We start from the raw sequence: 18,716 nt of genomic DNA on the forward strand, positions 1-18,716 counted from the left end.
TGGATGGTGACTTTTTTTGTAGTTAATATGTGACTGACTGCTATGTAGCATCATGACAGTATCGCGTTGGCTGTGTGATCCGCAGGGCTTTTTTGATAGAAAAGCCCAGCAGGAACTTATTTGCGTATTAGGCCATACCCGCTGATGCATTCCTGTGTGTTCCTGCTCAAAAAAGCCCTGGTGACCCCTGATTGGCTAAGTGACTATTTGCAGGATAAAAACTCATTTATAAAAATGTAAATAATGTTGAACTAGCATATTAGGGAGAAATGAGTGTGTGTGTATTAAGTACCATTAAGTCTGACACTTGGTGACCCTATGAATGAATGAATGACTTGCATTCACATTTTTAAAAAAATGTGGAACCTTATCAAAAGTCTTGCTGAACTATGTCTACAGCATTCCCCCAATCCAACAAAGTAGTAACTTTTTCAAAAAAAGAGATACGTTTAGTCTGATATGACATGTTCTTGAGAAACCTATATTGGCTCTTAGTAATCACAGGCATCCTTTCTAAATGTTCCAGAAGCGACTGTTTGACGATTTGTTCTAAAACATTTCCCGGTAAATAAGTTCCTATTGGGGTTTTTCCTACAAAAAAGCCCTGCAGAACACACAGTGTTAGAGCTATGCCATAGCTTTTGCTTAGTACAAACGGTATATTGCAAAACTACTAAGTGGTGTCCTTATAGCTTAATTTTATATTTAGTAGGCTGGCTGTATTTCCAGAGAGAATTAAAATACATTTGCAAGTGACCCTTTCGTCTCTTCTGGCTTTGTCTCTCCAGGGATTCAGACTTGTTCCTGCTGGACTCTCGAACAATTTGGGCTGTGGAGAAAGGTTGGCTGGTGTTTGATATCACAGCAACGAGTAACCACTGGGTGGTAAACCCACGACATAATCTCGGTTTGCAGCTGTCAGTAGAGAGCATAGATGGTAAGCTTCAGAAAATGGGCAGCCGCGGCAAATCTCCCATTTCAATTCCACCTTGCAACTGTGACCAGCAGGGGTTTCAAGGGGGGGGGCACAATTTTGGGAAGGCCCATCACTCTTGGGGCCCACAGAGCTGACCAGGTCATGGGGATGAAGTGAGATGGGAGCCCAGGTACCCAAGGTGCCAGACAGGATAGATGTTCCTTTCTAGAGATGGCACCTCCATGCTACCTCCCTTATGGTAGCTTAATAGAGGGGCCATCTTCTCTGGAAACTGATAATTTCATAGATTCTTACTACAGCCATCATTTTAAAAAAAAGAAAATAAGACTCTAGCTTTCATGCTGACTTAGGAGAGCTTTGAAATTTCTATTCTTAGGCTATGTCTCAGAAAGAAAACTCTGATCTTGGGAACATTTGTGCAGCCAACTCCTGTGATTACTGCTTCCTTTTCTCCTGCCGGCCTCTAGTACCATTTCCTGTTCATCTCCCACTATGATGCATGTTGCCTCCATTATCATTATAATACTCTTTCTCTAGACTAAGCATTGTTGTTCTCACTGGCTTCCCTATCATGAGCTACTTGGAATACTCTCAGAGGTGGCTCTCAAAATGGGGTTTTCAGGTCCTTCCTGACCAGCAGTGCAGGATGGGGGGGGAGGACTTACTGAGAGTGAGAGCAACATGTCCAGGGGTGAAATTCTAGCAGGAGCTCCTTTGTATATTTGGCCACACACCCCTTATGTAGCCAATCCTCCAAGAGCTTACAAAAAAGAACCTTATAAGCTCTTGGAGGATTGGCTACATCAGGGGTGTGTGGCCTAATATGCAAAGGAGCTCCTGCTAGAATTTCACCCTTGAACATGTCTATGTAACTTCCAACATGACCTGGAAGTGATGTCATCATGCTGCAATGTCCAGGCGATGCTCTGGTATTTTGGCAAAAACTTTATGGTAGATTTGGCTTCCACCATAGAGTTTTTGCCCCAATACCAGAGTGTCGTTGCCCTGATGGTTCTGATTGCATGATGTCACTGCCAGGTCACATAGGAAGTATTGTAGACATGTTGCTTCAGTGTCAACTGGGCTTTGCTCTTTTTCTGAGTAAGTCTCCCCCCACCCCCCATACTGGCCGGCTGATCGGTGGTGGGGCAGTGTGTCCTGGCAGCAGTGGGTCCCTGCCTTCATGGGGGGTAGGTGTCTAGCAACTCTGCTCTCAGAGCAGCACTTGAAAAAATAAAATGAGCTTGGAGTGTGAGTTCATTTGTACCCAGACTCCATTCTTTACGCTTTTCCCTGTAATAGTTATAGCACCCGACCGAGAAAGGGAGATGATTGTAGAGAGACTGCTGTAGGGTGTTTCTGGTGCTTTCTCATTTCCTAATAAAAGGGTGGCTGCAGAAGAAGATGAAGCCGGCTCAGGGTTGACTCAGCCTTCCATCCTTCCGAGGTTGGTAAAATGAGTACCCAGTTTGCTGGGGGGAAAGTGTAGATGACTGGGGAAGGCAATGCCAAACCACCCCGTAAAAAGTCTGCTGTAAAAACGTCGTGATGCGACATCACCCCAGAGTCAGAAATGACTGGTTCTTGCACAGGGGACTACCTTTACCTTGCAGAAGAAACACAATGAGGCTCTCTTATACACCTTTTTCTCTTCCTGGTCCTGATGGAGCCAAAATTGTGTCCTGAAACCACTAGATATCCTTCCCTCCAGGAAATGAGAGAGTGCCTCAGAAGTCCCTGGGAGAGTACTGGGTAAATCTGGAACCCCAGTTTCAAGGAATGAGCTGGGGTCCACGTGCTCAGGGCCGGATCTAGGGGGAAGCAGAGGGGGCGCTTGCTCTGGGCGCCGCTGAAGGGATGTGTGTGCCAAATTGGGTATGGAGTCCATTCTGTTCTTTGGGCCCATAAGATAGTATGGACCCATAAGGGGGCGTCATTTTTTAATTTTGCTCTCCCCCCTCAAAAATCATGTAGATCCGGTCCTGCTTGTGCTGGCTGGAAAGAGAGTCCATTGTAGTTAGACCTTCCACTATACCATAAATAATGTTTTTATATATTCATATTTTTAACCTTTAAAAAGGGATTGTTTTCAAATATATCTTTTTAAAACCCTCTTTGACCTGCCCCCTGCCTTTAATATCTAACCAGTGTACGCCAGAAACACTTAGGGTGGTTACAAATCCATTTTACATTGGCAGTCTTCCAGCTGTCTGGGAATGGAACTGTATTTAGTGATTGGTTATGTATTATAATTAAAAGATCTAACAGTTTTACACTTCAGTTCTTTACAGAGAGAGAGAGAGAGAAACAACAACAGGGAAATGCCACCCAGCCCCGTTAGCATGCTAATCGGAACTTCAGTTTCAAAGTTCCATCCTTTTGTCACTTCTCTGCAACTACCTTGTCATTTTCCTATTCTGTTTTTGATTTCCATTATCTCTCCGGCTTCTTTCTTCTTCTTCTTCTGAAGCTTAAAATGTCTGCAGTTTAATTTTCACATTTCTCCTCTGTTTGTGTTATGATAAATTTACATTTGATATGCCAGAGCACTTTTTTATTATTTAGGTAAAGCTTCCACTTTTTAAAGGAAGTCCTTTTGCCATTTATAATTCCCTTGATTTTGCTGTTTCACCATGCTGGCATCATTTTGGACTGGTCTATATCTCCATCCTCCTTATTCTTTGAACTACATTTACTTTGAGCCCTTTTAAAAGATTTTTTGTTGTTGTTGTTGAGAAAGGAGAATCTTCTTAAGAGATGTGACTCTTCTAGCACATCTGTCAACTTCCTTTGGCTAGTCCTCTGATTTCTGAGGGATTTTCTCTTTGGCAATTAAAGATGCCTCTTCCAGGCTGTTTCTGAAACTACCTTGCAGTTGCTTAGCAACAGGTTGAAGGCCTTGTCTATCTTGGGGGTCTCAGGAAGTCCCCAGAGATTGACTTCCCTTCCCTAAGGTTAGAGGAGGATGAAGAAGGGGCATTGGAGAGTCATAGCAGAAGCCAGGAATAAGGGGAGATGGAATGTATAGCTTTGAGGAAAGGGTGGTGGTGGGGGGAAAGCCCTTGGCATTCATTGACACCATGAGGACAAGAGGACAAGCCGTGAGTTGTTTTGAACTGTTGCTTGAAATTATATGAAAGGGATTAGTTCATATTTAATGGGCATTCCCAATGCTTTGTGAGAAGGCCAAGTCGATCCCTCAAGGATAGCAGGAAAAGGGGATTAAGCTATTTGTTTACTTTTACGAAGTTTGGATAAAACGAAGCAATGCAAGAGGGGACTGAAGTAATTCGCTACGCCTCAGGCAGTCTGTCATCTTCTAAGCCCTGTAATGCTTTTCCCCCTGACAATATATTGGAGCACCAATAATACACGGGGAGTTTAGTCAGCCTCCTGCGAATCGCCTTGTATCCTGTTTGCCTCATTGCAGACAAAGTGCCTTGGCATGTTTACTTTGGCCCATTGCGTTCAGTAGGATTTGCTCCTGAGGAGAAGTGCCTTTTTAGGGTTGTAGCCGAAAATGCCTCGCAGGTTGAAGACAGCCGCTTGAGAGCTTGGCTCCTGCTTTTCATCTGAACAAAAAAACATGGCTCCTTTACTAGGGGGTGGCCAACCTCCAGGTGTATGAAACCAGAGAGCTCACGGGTATGAGTAAGGTATATGACTTAGAACACTCCGTGAGAGCTTTAACTAATACATATATTGAAAAGCAAAGTTTTAAAACCACAGTATTTTCCAATAGAAGCCAAGGACAAATAGAAGTGTGGAGCCGTGCTAGATCCATTGGCGATACAGAGCAGTGCCAGTTCAAATACTGTATCCCTTGGTGAGCTGCCTGAGAAAGGATTCACTCTGAAAGTGGACGGAAGCAGCAGTCCAGTTGCAGCCACACCAGTTTGGGAAATAGTCACACCTGCATTGGACTTCAGGAAGTCCTACAAATGAAGAAAGAACATAGTATATTGTAAAATGGACTGTAAAACATTTCTAAATTAACGTGAAAAATACTGTGGTTTAAAACGTTTGTTTTTCAATATATGTATTAGTTAAAGCTCTCATGGAGGGTTCTGAGTCATAAACCTCCAGGTATCCCCCACCATTACAACTGATCTTCAGGTGACAGGGTACTTCTGATCTCCGAGTATTTCCGAACCCACAGTCGCCAGCCAAACCACAGAGATCCACTGGTCATGGATAGGAGTGGAATTTTAATCTCACTGTTAAGGTGAACCTGGAAAAGTGGCCTTTTAGTGTGACCCCGTCAGGCTTCTGAGGCTACCGAACTACCATAGCTCCCTTCAGGTGCAGGAGGAGTGTCCAGTATCAGTTCATTTGATTGGCTGGCAGTGTGAGGCTTCTTGATTGACCAAGCCCTGGAATAAATGTTAGAAGCTTCCCTGAGCCAACAGAGTAGGTTTTTTTTGCCTGCTGCACTTCAGGTCTCTCAAGCAGTGTTGCCAGCTCCGGATTCAGAAATGCCTGGAGATTTTGGGGGTGTAGCCTGAGGAAGGCAGGGTTTGGGGAGAGGACAGACTTCAGTGGGATATACTGCCATAAGCGTCACCTTCCAAAGCAGCCATTTTCTCCAGAGGAACTGATCTTTGTCGCCTGGAGATCAATTCTAACCCAATGAGATCTTCAGCCGCCTCCTGGAGGTTGGCAGCCCTACTCAGAAGAATTAAAACTACTGCTTCCTCTCCAATACAATCTATCCAGAGCAGCATCAACTTTTATTTAAGCTGAGGCATTTTTATTTTAGGCTCATAACCTTCCAATGAGAATTTAGTGTTCCGCTGGGTTTGGTTTTATAGTTCCTTTTTACAGGATCCCATCAAATTATAGGTTGGTGAACTCAAAGAAACCCCTCTCAAGAATGCAGGGAAATCTTAACGTTATTAACATGACGTTCGGTGGAAGCTTTTGCTCCAGCTGTTGCACAGTGAGACCCAAAACAAAATCAGCAGCAATGGGCCATTCCTCAAGAAAAAAAAATATCATTATTTTTAAGGCCCACTTCCTCAGCTGTCCTCAGTCATATGCAAAGCTGTGGGAACTTTTGTGTATGAGTTGCTAGCCAGTCTGTCTGGCTCCTGGAATTCCTAGTATAACTGGCAAGCCGATAAAATTCATATCTGGATCTAACTCTTCTCCCCCCCCCTTTTTAGGACAAAGCATCAACCCCACGTTAGCTGGCCTGATCGGAAGGCATGGCCCACAAAACAAGCAGCCGTTCACCGTTGCCTTTTTCAAAGCTACCGAAGTCCATCTGCGTAGTATTCGGTCTGCAGGAGGCAAGCCCCGAAACCAGAAATCGAAAGCACCAAAGAACCAAGAAGCCTTTCGGGTGTCGAATGTGGGAGGTAGGCAAACGTTTTTGTAGAGGTGATCAAAGTGGTGGTGGGATATGTATTTATTTAGAGAACATATAGCCTCCCTTTTAGACACATACTCAAGAGGCAGCTTACAAACGAAAAATAACATAGTAAAAATTAACCAATATTAAAAGAAGTCATAAAAACAAGCAAGGAGGGGGCATAAAAACTACACAAAACATTATTCAGTGGCCTAAAATAATATCTATAAAACATTCCTTAGCCTAGAAGCAGATGATAAAAAAGTTTAAAAAAGATAAAAGCTCCTCAGTCAATGGAGGTCATGGTAATTATGCATCTCCTTAAAAATGATTTTGCATAGGTTACAAAAAAAATATTTTTTTAATCCAGTGACAAACCAAATTAAATTGTTACACTACCTTCTTGGTATGTGTAGCCTCCAAGGTGATTCATAAGTACAAGGACAGAAAACAGTTTTCAAGTTATAAAAACAAATAAAAGCAATGAAAGTCAATAATATAGTTATTAGCAGCGGCAGATTCAGATGTAACCAAACTGGCTCGAACAGCAAAATGAGTCAACAGTTCCAAAACAGCCAGATGAATTTAAAACCACACAGGCTAGGGGCCAAAGTACAGATTATATGGGAGATTCGTGATCAGATCTTCAGTTTTGTTTGGTTTTTTCATACTACAAAGCAACTACAACCACCACCACCCCTTGGATCGGGCTGGGGGGGAGGGATGGATGAACCTTATTCCCCTGCTATTTTCCCAATCTTCATCCCCACCCTGCCCTTGGAGCTGCTATTAAGCACAGTAAGAGGGATAGGCAGCTGTGATTAAAGTACCTGTCTTTTTCCTCTATTAAAGCAGCTTAAGGAAGAGATTTTTATAAAGGATATAGTACCGGGGGGAGGTTAACACCCTCCCCAACGCCATGGCCCTTATTTATGGACCACCCTATATATACAACTGGTTTTGAATGCCTTAGCCACTAAAAACATTTCCAAAAGGCATCCAAGTTGACCTTTGCTCACCGTTTTAAGACTCAGATGTTGGGGGAGGGGCTGTGGCTCAGTGGCTGAGCATCTGCTTGGCATGCAGAAGGTCCTGTGGCTCAATCCCCAGCACCTGCAGTCGAAAGGACCTGGCTATAGGTGAAGTAAAAGACCACCTCTGCCTGAGAGCCTGGAGAGCTGCTTCCAGTCTGAATAGACAGTACTGACTAGGGCTTTTTATTTTGTAGCAGGAACTCCTTTGCATATTAGACTGCACCCCCCTGATGTAGCCAATCCTCCAAGAGCTTACAGGGCTCTTCTTACAGGGCCTACTGTAAACTCTTGGAGGATTGGCTGCATCAGGGGCGTGCGGCCTAATATGCAAAGGAATTCCTGCTACAAAAAAAGCCCTGGTACTGGCCATGATGGACCAATGGTCTGATTCAGTAGAACGCAGCTTCCTCTGTTGTTGGATGCTGTTGTTTTTATTGTATGTCTTGATGGCAGATTTGTTTATGGGCCATCTTGGGGCCTTTGGGGGGGGGGGAGTTGTCAAAATATTTTAAATTAGTACCAAATGAGATATCAGAATGCACACCTATGCCGAAAGAGAGAATCACATGGGAAATCTGATCCTTTATGTGTGTATTTGCCCTTTGCCCAGCTAATAGATAAATCATCTTTGATAAGAACATTTTTAAGAAATGCAGCCTGTGGTTGTGTGAAGGCAGAAGCTCCATTTCCTTTCCCAAGACTTCTTACCATCTTGGCATGGAAACCTAAATCGATTTTCAGCCTGTACCAATCAGGGGGAAGCTGGAAGCAAAAATTGATTTTCCTTGGGCTTCCTTGGCTTTGTGCAGAATGCAAGCTGAGTGTTTTATAGTTATTGAGTCAAGCTTTTTAATACTATTAAAATTCATAATATCCCACAGGTGTTATGAAGCAGAACCTCATTTCCCTGTGGCCCAAATACCAGAATGTCAGTGCTGTGGCTTCGGCCTCCCAAACTATCCAGTATAAGGCAGCCACATCTCACGTTACCATTTCTGCTTCACTTTCTCCCAAGAGCCTAATGCTGGATCAGCTTTCCCCTCTGTCTAACCATGAGATGTGCAGGTTTTGTTGAGAAAGATGGGCCTAAATCTTAGAAGAGATATGGGTGCAAGCAGAGCTGTGCACGTACACTGCTTATGATGATGTGGGAATTTGGGTGAAAGCACAGGATCGGAAGTTGGATACCTAATGCAGGGCAGAGCGACATGTTAGAGAAACGTCGATTGCGGGGTGACATGATAGAAGTTTACAAGATTATGCATGGGATAGAGAAGGTAGAGAAAGAAGTACTTTTCTCCCTTTCTCACAATACGGGAACTTGTGGGCATTCAATGAAATTGCTGGGCAGTCGGGTTAGAACTGATAAAAGGAAGTACTTCTTCACTCAAAGGGTGATTAACACATGGAATTCACTGCCACAGGAGGTGGTGGTGGCTACAAGCATAGACAGCTTCAAGAGGGAATTGGATAAGCATACGGAGCGAGTTCCATCAGTGGCTATTAGCCACAGCCTATTGTTGGAACTCTCTGTCTGGGGCAGTGGTGCTCTGTATTCTTGGTGCTTGAAGGAGGCACAGTGAGAGGGCTTCTAGCCCCACTGGTGGACCTACTGATGGCACTTGGGTATTTTGGCCACTGTGTGACACAGAATGTTGGACTGGATGGGCCATTGGCCTGATCCAATATGGCTTCTCTTATGTTCTTATGTTACCTGCAAGCATGTGTGACAGAGATTTATGACCACTGAATGCCCTAGGCCAGTTAGGCCAAGGCAAGTTGGGGAAGAGATGATTCTAAGAAGGAAAGCAAATGGGGAAGGGCGGGCTTGAGCCTTAGTCTGCTTCCCAGTGTTCCACACCAACCCCCCAGCCATGTGAGCACCAGGAACCCCTGCAGGATGGGAGTGACGATGAAAAGAGGGTTAAACACAGCCCTGAAGAGCTTTGGGGAGTGGAGATTCCAACAGGAGAAGCTAACACAAGCAGCCACTCTGGTTCTGTTACGTGGGCTTGTGAGTGAGTCGATTTCCCAGGATCCCATTGGTCCATATAGTCCAGCATTGTCCGCTCTGACTGGCAGTGACTTTCCAGGGTCTCATGCAGGGGGAGAGGTCTTTCTCAGTACCTGCTGCCTGAGATCCTTTGAGATGCTAGGGAAGGGAATACATCTAATGCCTTCTGCGTGCAAGACACATTATCTGCCTCTGAGCCGCAAACCCTTCCCCCAAGACTTAAACATGTCTGATGAAGTCCCAAATGCACAGAAAACATCTTAACAGTCAGGAGGACATCAGTCTATATCACCTGCCCCTCACCATGGCTAACAGGAGGAGAGAGGCTGTGGTTCAGTGGTGTAGCATCTGCTTTCTATACAGTAAGTTCCAGGTTCAGTCAAGTGATGTGTGATGTTCCTAAGTCAATGGAGTGCAGCTTCTAGTCAGAGTAGAAAAGACCTACTTTTGAGAAAGACCAATAGTCTGACTCAATATAGGGCAGCTTTCTGTTTTTGTGCTGCAAAATGCAATGGTTTGGAAAAGGACTGGCATCTCCGCAGGCACAAGGGCTCCCCAAGGCTGGGGTGGGGGGGAGGGGGAAGGGAAGCAGCATTTCAGGCTTTTGTGCGAGAAGGGAGGTGAGAAAGTTGTGCTCCTTGAGTGCCAGGACCTCTGCCCGTGGGAATGTTAGTTTGGATCCAAGCCATGAACCTTTTGCAGTGTGTGTGTGTGTGTGTGAAATCAAAATTATGAAATTATATAAAATTTCAAAATTATGCAAATGAGAATATTGCAGCACTGCTTAATTTGCATGAATTCTATGCATCACTGGTGTCTTGGGAGCAGGATTAGGTGCAGAGTTTGTGTTTCTTTCAAAATACTCACAGATCTGGTACAAATCTGACATGCTTGTTTTCGTGGCGGTTGTTTGTGAGAGGAAATAATATCACAACCTTGCTGGGTCGTGTGGTGTGTCTATAAAATTGCAACATAAGAATACTGCCAGGTGTCTCATGATGGTTTTGTGCTCCCCCCCCCCTTTCTTCCCACCATCCACCCTCCAAACTCAGAGAACAGCAGCAGTGATCAGAGGCAAGCTTGCAAGAAACATGAGCTCTATGTCAGTTTCAGGGATCTTGGCTGGCAGGTAAGGTTGTTTTTGTGCTTGGAATTGGAGATTGGTGACACATTTTAGTCCTCTGTTATCATACTGGTAATGCAAATCCTGAGATTGAAGTTTCCAGTTCTGACCTTTCATGGTCTATTTTCAGAGCAGCAAAAGGCATGGGGGTAGGGGTGGTTTGTTTGTTTTTTGGCTTGTTGCTATACATTAACTTCCAGTTTGTATTTGCAAAAGGATAATTTGTGTACTGGGAGAGGAGAAGGGTTTTTTGGGGGATATATTTTGATGGGGGAGAGATGATACATTTCTGAAGAAGTTCTAAACCTTTAGATGCCTTCTGCATCAGGGGAAGGCTCCTTGAACCAGAGGAAAGCACCACCTCTGATGAACAGGTCCACAGGATCCAACCCCACAATTGCTTTTTGACAACTGGTGTGACTAGATGGATTTCAGAACGCGCTTGGAAAACTTGCAGTGGTTATTTGGTTGGCCCTAAGTATTGAACCATGAAAAATGTGAATCAGCTGCTCAAATTGAACTGCGTTCCTTTGACATTATTACTCAAAAAACCCAGTGCTTTCAGATGTTCCAAAAGAGACCCTTTAGTGTTAGGGATGAATGATTGACTTTGGGATGACAGTGGCCTCTTCCTAAACAATGGTCACTATAGAGCTCTGAAGGCTGCTAGCTGCTTAATTAAGAGTGATGAGAGATGAAGTAGTTAATGAACAGCCACAAAGGTTCTTCACCTATGGTGTAAACCTGGCTTCATAATTTGCATGAACTCTGGTTCATCTGTCAGTCTAGCCTTTCTTCTCATGCTTTAACTAGTCTGCCTAGCCCTTTTTCAAAAGAAGAACAATAGAGGAACACATAAATTTGTTTTGTTCATCCTTCACCTTGTTTTTTTTCCCTTCCAAACTGCAAACATTTTTAACTTAAAAAACTACTCTGGGATGGAAGGAAAGAGATGTTCGTGACAGCGTGGACACTAGCCAATCGGCACCTTCCACTGCTAGCTTTTCTCTGGTTTAAACTGATGGATGTTGCAGGTGAACCAGTTTGTCAGGAGGCGAAAAGGCACGCTTATGTTAACTGCAGGCTTTGGCGTTCCAAAATTTTATGTCTGCCCCATCCCCACATTACTATAGCAAATTTCAGTTGTAATTTCATATTAGGTGTGTTTTTCATGACTTTACCACTGCCATAGGGTAATGAACTTAAATAAATTATATGGAGTGGTTTCCAGAATATAATGGGATCCTAAAAGATAAATCAAATGGTACAGCCTCAGTGGAGTTCTTAAAAATATGTATCTCTTTGGGATTCACCAATTGACATTATCTGGTTACTTTAAAAAATTGCCTCTGTACTTTACTATAGTGTAAGCAAGGAAGGCTTCCATGTGTATCTTGGGGCAGTTCACAGTCAAGTTTGGGGTCAAGAAATCCACCACAGGCCAATTTCCATCTGAGAGCGTAGCCCTTTTGCTCTGCCCTTTTCCAAAATAAGGTGGTAGTGACCACAGACAGGGCCTTTTCTATGGTAGCACCTAAAATGTGGAGTGCTGTCATCTTAATGGCTTGCTCACCACCTAGTCTTTCATTGCCAGGTGGCTTGCTGCACTGTTTGCTTATTCAGCTGTGTGCCCTTGATATAGTTGACTGCTGCTGAATTTGTTTTAATGAATTCCTATTTTTAACATGCCAGATTGTTCTAATTCAGTTTATTTAGTAGATCTACAGTTGGCTTAATGGGTCATAATATGGCCTTATGTTGTAGTTGACTTAAATGTACTCCTTTTTATTTGGCTTTCTGGTTTTGTTTTAGTGGTTTTTTAAGATGTGTTTTAAATATTTATGTGTTCTGGCATGACACTTTGAACGTTTCCCGCCCCCCCCCCCAGATGTGGTTAATAAATAGTTTAAAAATAAATAATGAATCATAGAGTTGGAAGAGATGAAAAGAACATTAAGGCCATTCACCTTTGGCCATAAACGAGTCCTTTACACATGTGGCTTCTTGTGGATTAGCCCACACTTCTGACTTCATTGAGAAAAAAACCATGCACAGCAAGCCGATCCTTTCAAATCTGATAACTCCTAATGTCTCCAAGATGAAATGGTTGTAGTGACCTGGGTGAACCAGTCCACAATTACTTGGGTTCTTCACATATGTGGCTTCTTGCTGATTAATTCCAAATTCTGACCACACTGAGAGAAGAACCATTCACAGCAAGGTGATCCTTGCAAATCAGATAACTTCCAATGTCTCCAGGATAAAATGGGTGTAGTTTCTGACTCAACATTAGGAAGACCTTACTGACAGCGAGAGCGGTTCCTCAGTGGAACAGGCTTCCTCAGGAGGTGGTGGGCTCTCCTTCCTTGGAGGTTTTTAAACAAAGGCTAGAGATGGCCATCTGACAGCAGTGGTGATCCTGTGAATTTAGGGGGAGGTATTTGTGAGTTTCCTGCATTGTGCAGGGGGTTGGACTAGATGTCCCTGAAGATCCCTTTCAATTTTATTATTCTATGATTCTAGTGACTTGAGAAAATCAGTCCACAGTGACTTGGATCCTTCACACATGTGGCTTCTGACATCAATGATGGCCCAAGCAACCTTGGTCCTTGAGGCAGAATGTCAACATCCACCTGGAAATTCTCCTGTGCTGGTTTGATTGAACCTGTCCAGGTGTGCTTCCATGCTCTTAACAAAGCTCCTGTTTAGTTCAGTAATGCTTGCAAGTGGATGGTGGCCAGGGATCCCACCTATCTTAACTCATGTTTGGTCTCCCATATTGGCACCTTACTGTTTTATGGTAGGGTGTCTTCTAGTTTGCATTGACCCTTACAGTGCATGGATAAATAGTATCTAGATGGCTTCACTATGCATCCTGTGCTGGACCTTTCCTCCTTAATTTGTAAAACTTTCTCTCCCTGACAATCCATATAACTTTAAAAATGTCCAACACTGAAGGGGCAAGACTTAAAATCCACAAGTGAGATCCATGTTCCCTGTGCATCGAAAAGTCTGAACGGATCGGCTCGATTTTCCTGTCGCTGTGATAATCCGCCCATTTTGCTGAATGCCAGAGTACGTTCAAAGAAATCAGGTTAAATAATTCCCTGGGTTAAATGTTTTCTCTCCTGCTCTGATCCTACCCAGGACTGGATAATTGCTCCAGAAGGCTACGCTGCATACTATTGCGAAGGAGAGTGTGCCTTCCCATTGAACTCTTACATGAATGCAACAAATCATGCTATTGTGCAAACACTGGTAAGCTCATTTTTAAATCCCACACAACTTTACCAAATCAGATTACTGTTAACTATGTGGTTTTTAAAAAAAAAAAAAAATATTCTCCAATCAATCATGTTAAACAATGGTAACTGTTACAATGGTAACCCTTGCTCATATGATTCCTGGGTGTCCTTTGCTGACCTGGGAACTGGCAGTATTCATGCTGGATTGGTGAACAAAGATCTAGATTCAAACCCCTCCCCATGTTGTTGCCCCAAACAATATTCAGTGTGCTACTGCTCTTAACATGGAGATTTCCTTTCGTCATTATGGCCCATAACCATGATGACTCTGTTCTTCATCAATTTGCCAAAATCCCCTTTTAAGAACAACTAAAGTAGTGACATTCTGTAGCACCAAATTCCACTGCTATTCTGCAACTGAAGAAGTGCTTGTTTTTGTTGTCCTGAATCTATTGCCTGTTGGTTTCATTGGGTGTCCACAAGTTCTGGCATTCTAAGACAGGAGAAAAGGGAAAGTTCGCTTTATCTGTCTGCAGCCTGTGATTGGATCTGCCTTTCAGCACTTCATGGGGTGGGGCTTGCTGAAATTGCTTTCCCCAGAGTTCAGGGCAGTTCAGTAGAGGGGGCTGGACTAGGACTGGATTTGCAGATGCTCCAGAAAAGTTTGTCCATGCATAGCAGCAGGCGTTGCTGGTGTTATCCCTCCCAGTTTACATTCTGAACAGAGTCTCAGGGTTGAAGAAGAAGATATTGGATTTATACCCCACCCTATACTCTGAAACTCAAGAGTGGCTTCCAATCTCCTTTACCTTCCCTCCCACCCCCAAGAGACACCCTGTGAGGTAGGTGAGGCTGAGAGAGCTCTCCCAGAAGCTGCTCTTTCAAGGACAACTCCTGCCAGAGCTACGGCTGCCCCAAGGCCATTCCAGCGGCTGCAAGCGGAGGAGCGGGGAATCAAAACTGTTCTCCCAGATAAGAGTTCACACACTTAAGCAGTATACCAAACTGGATGATGCAGCTGGGCTAGGTAACATCAGCCCAACACGGTGGTGGTTCTTAGTGACTGGTTGAGCCTTATTTCAATTTTTAATGGATTGTTTCAATTCTGTGAACAAGTTGCTGCCCAGCTGAAGCAAACCGAGAAGCATTACTAAAAGCCAGTGCAGTTACTAGCAGATCGCTGGGAATAAATATGTGTGTAAAGTGCTGCCAAGTCACACCAAGCTTATTGCATCCTCAGCAAGGGGCTTTCAAGGCAGAAGCAGAGGTGGCTGGCCATTGCCTTCCTCTGCAGAGTCTTCCTTGGTGGTCTCCCATCCAAGTACCAGCCTTGTTTAGGTTCCAAGATGTGATCTCAGGCCATGTGGTGCAAAAACCTGGAAATACTAGAAGGCAGTATAAAAATCAGCCTTTGAGAACACTGCTGAGTAAATTCCGCAGAATCGATACCATGCATAAATATGAAATCTCTTTTTAAAAAGTCAGTCATGTAAACTGGCTGGCTGGGATCCTGCAGTAAATCTCCACTGGCAGAAGAAATGCAGTGTGACTGAACTTGCTTACTTCCCACTGCAGTCCAAAATTATCCCCAAAATGTTATTCTAGAGTACGTTAAGTGAGCCAAACTTGCTTAACATAAGAGCTACATAGAATAAACATCAGATGTTTGAGAGCCACAAGACATGAACATCAGATGTTTGAGAGCTGGAAGGGAGGCAGGAAGTTAGGCAGGCAGGCAGGAAGGCAAATAGATGGGAAAGGAGGAAGAGAGGTGGAAAGAAAGCAACTTTAAATTTAAATACATTCTCCAAGCCACCAGGTAGCTTGACTTGGAGAAGTTATTTAAAGAGAGAAATGCCTTCTCTAAGCCAGCCAACATGGCAGTGGGGGCTTTGAGAGCCACACAGTATGTGTGAAAGAGCCACGTGTGGCTCCTGAGCCGCAGTTTGGCCACCCCTGTTCTAAAGACTAGAAACTTCCTTCAAGAACAGGAAAGCAGGAGTCAGATGTCTCCAGTAAGAGGAGGGAACTGGTGAAAATCCACCCCCTTCCATTAGTTGGAAACCTTTTGCATTATCCAACCCACCATACCTAAGCATCCTCTCCACCAAAAAAAAAAATAGCAATATAGACTTTTCTTTTCTTTTTTATGACATAGTTCAAACTAGATTTGCTGAAACCGAGTGGAGGATTGCAATATTATATTAGTTTGCATGTTAGGCCACATACCCCTGATGTAGAGCTTACAAGGCTCTTTTTTGTAAGCTCACGGAGGATTGGCTACATCAGGGGTGTGTGGCCTAATATGCAAAGGAGCTCCTGCTAGAATTCCACCCCTGCAAATAAGAATTTGTAAATGTGTGTGAAGCATTCCAGTTTTGACTGTGAGATATCCTTGTGAACATCCTCTCATGCCGGCTACATTCCATCTGCCCTACAGGTTCACTTTATAAATCCAGACACTGTGCCGAAGCCCTGCTGTGCCCCGACGCAACTCAACGCCATTTCCGTCCTCTATTTTGACGACAGCTCCAACGTCATATTGAAGAAATACCGGAACATGGTGGTACGGGCCTGTGGCTGCCATTAAACCTACTGGACTAGAGAGCTTTGTGTGGCTCACAAGATGTGCAGAGCTGTTGCTGTTGTTTTAATGAAAACGTGGATCACGTAAAGCAAATCTCCTTTCGAACATGCCACAGTACACAGGAATAGCCTTTTTTGAAGCAGCCAAACAGGATGAGCTCCGGACTCAGTTGGCACCTTGAGCAATTTTTTTTTGCTTTTAATTTTCAAGTGAGGATTATTCTGCGCAATGACACAGAATTCAAATCAGGACTGAGGATCAGTTTGCAGGCAGGTCTGTCATTCTGTAGGCAAACGAGCTTTCCCCGAAAGGTGGTTCTTCAAGGGGAACGAACCTTTTAACAAAAAGCCATCCATGGTGAGCAACATATTTGCGTGTGTGCTTGAGCGCTTGTGAGTGTTTTGTATGTGGATTTATAAAAGAAGAGAAACAAATAGTTTTCAGTTAAAACAGATGAATGAATGAATGTGCCTGGGTGAACCAGATATTCTGTTGGAATTACTAGGGATCTCTGAAAACCGTCCCTTCATTGATGTCGATATCTCCATCTACCCATTTGCATCATGTGTTAGGGGGGCTCGCCCACCAAAGTAGCTATGCAGTTTTTGCCAAGATCCTCGCCATTGTACATTGCATACATATTCTCTGCGGCTGTGCATCTTCTCTGCTCCCAAAGTGCAGGCAGAACAGAAGCACTGTGGTCCATAACATGCACATTTGGCTCAGTTGTGCATTTTCTTCCCCCATTCAGAGGTATGTTTAAGGCCGATCCGAATGGCTGTTGCTCATCTCTGCTGCAGTTGACTTAATTACTCAACAGCTTGCACAGTTAAACCATCAACCTCTCAACCTCTCTCTCTTAATAATAAAATGTGTAGCCCCTCCACAGTGAAGGTTACAAACCTGCTTCCTGTTGAAGAGTTTTAGGCACGATTGCGAATATTTGGTTTTTGCTTTGAGAACCGATAACAATAATCACAGAATCTGAGCATCCACACACTTATTTCCTGTAGTGCAATCCAACTTCAGAGGCAAGAATAAAATCTAAAAGCTTCAGACCTGGGGATTTCTTTATATGCATGGAGAAGATACACTTAGAGCAGGGGTTTTATCGGCATTTCTGAACAGCTTTCCCCCATCCTCTGGTTCGACATTTCTGTTTTAATTTCTTCCCAAGTCTGACATGGGAGGGGTAGGTAACGACTGTAAGATAAGAGGCTGAGCAAAAGAATGCAGTGGATCAAATCCAGCAGCATCCCATGGAGATCCAAATTGGATGCAAAGATCAGTAACTTAGCAACAAGGATTTAGAGTACAAGGAATATCCTCTTCTGAGGTTCAGGTGATATCATTTCTCTCCCTTTTGTTTGTAACTCTGTAGCGAATAGATCACACTTTCCAAATTATGAGAGAGCTAAATTCTGTAGGGCAATTATAGGAAAAAGAAACCCAGAGGGGAATTGGCTGGTCTAAAATGTAGAGGCGTAGTGGATAACAGACTGGACAGAAGTCAACAAGGTCATAACGGGGAGAAATCCTAAACAGGTTGACTCAGATGTAAGTCCTATTTTATTTCCATGAAAGGGTTTCCGAGGTTGCAGCCAATGTGTCCTTTCAGACCGGTAGTATTTAAAGTTGCACCATCCAAAATTATTGTTTCCAAAAGTTGCCACTTTAAAGGGCTGCTGTGTTCGGCATAGGTCCAGCCACCACTGAACATACGAAGCTGGCATACAACTGGGTTAATCTCATCCAGGGTTTTTTTATAGCAGGAACTCCTTTGCATATTAGGCTGCACCCCCCCCCCCCCCGATGTAGCCAATCCTCCTTGAGCTTACAGTAGGCGCTGTACTAAGAGCCCTGTAAGCTCTTGGAGGATTAGCTACATCAGGGGGTTTCGCCTATTATGTAAAGGAGCTCCTGCTGCAAAAAAAAAGCGCTGATCTTGTCACTTTTGCCATTAAGCTTGCTGGAACATCAGTCATGCACTCTCAGCCAAGTCTCATCTCTCATGTTTGCTGTAGGAAGAGAGAACAATGGACATGGTGTGTATATCTTGGAGGAATGGCAGGATTTTAGAATGTGGGAGATAGGAAGTCTTCCAGGAATGGAGTAGAAGAGCAGCATGGATGATACACTATTATAAAAATAGGAAAAAGTCCTGTTTTGCAGTGGTACAGAATTTACATCATTATGTCTCTCTGCATCCGATCCTCCAGAGTCATATAAGCCATATGCAGGGCTTTTTTGTAGCATGAACTCATTTGCATATTAGGCCACACCTCCCTGATGTAGCCAATCCTCCAAGAGCTTGCAGGGCTGTTAGTGAACTGAAAGCTCTAGGATGATTGGCTACATAAGGAGGGTGTGGCCTAATATGCAAAGGAGTTCCTTTGCAAAAAAGCCCTGGCCATGTGTGCTCG

The 18,716-nt window shown here is 43.8% G+C and overlaps 1 protein-coding gene across 1 annotated transcript in view; it reads left to right on the top strand.

Moving 5' to 3' along the window:
• BMP7 (bone morphogenetic protein 7) overlaps nt 1-16,409 on the top strand; it is a 114,792-nt gene extending 98,383 nt beyond the window's left edge. The window contains exons 3-7 of the mRNA XM_060230747.1: nt 789-937; nt 6,103-6,297; nt 10,391-10,467; nt 13,609-13,719; nt 16,147-16,409. Of these exons, the coding sequence (XP_060086730.1) occupies nt 789-937; nt 6,103-6,297; nt 10,391-10,467; nt 13,609-13,719; nt 16,147-16,296 (682 nt within the window). The 3' untranslated portion in view covers nt 16,297-16,409. The remainder of the gene's footprint in view (nt 1-788; nt 938-6,102; nt 6,298-10,390; nt 10,468-13,608; nt 13,720-16,146) is intronic.
• The last annotated feature ends 2,307 nt before the right edge of the window (nt 16,410-18,716 follow it).

This window comes from Heteronotia binoei, chromosome 2, assembly GCF_032191835.1.
Source record: "Heteronotia binoei isolate CCM8104 ecotype False Entrance Well chromosome 2, APGP_CSIRO_Hbin_v1, whole genome shotgun sequence".
Taxonomy (NCBI): domain Eukaryota; kingdom Metazoa; phylum Chordata; class Lepidosauria; order Squamata; family Gekkonidae; genus Heteronotia; species Heteronotia binoei.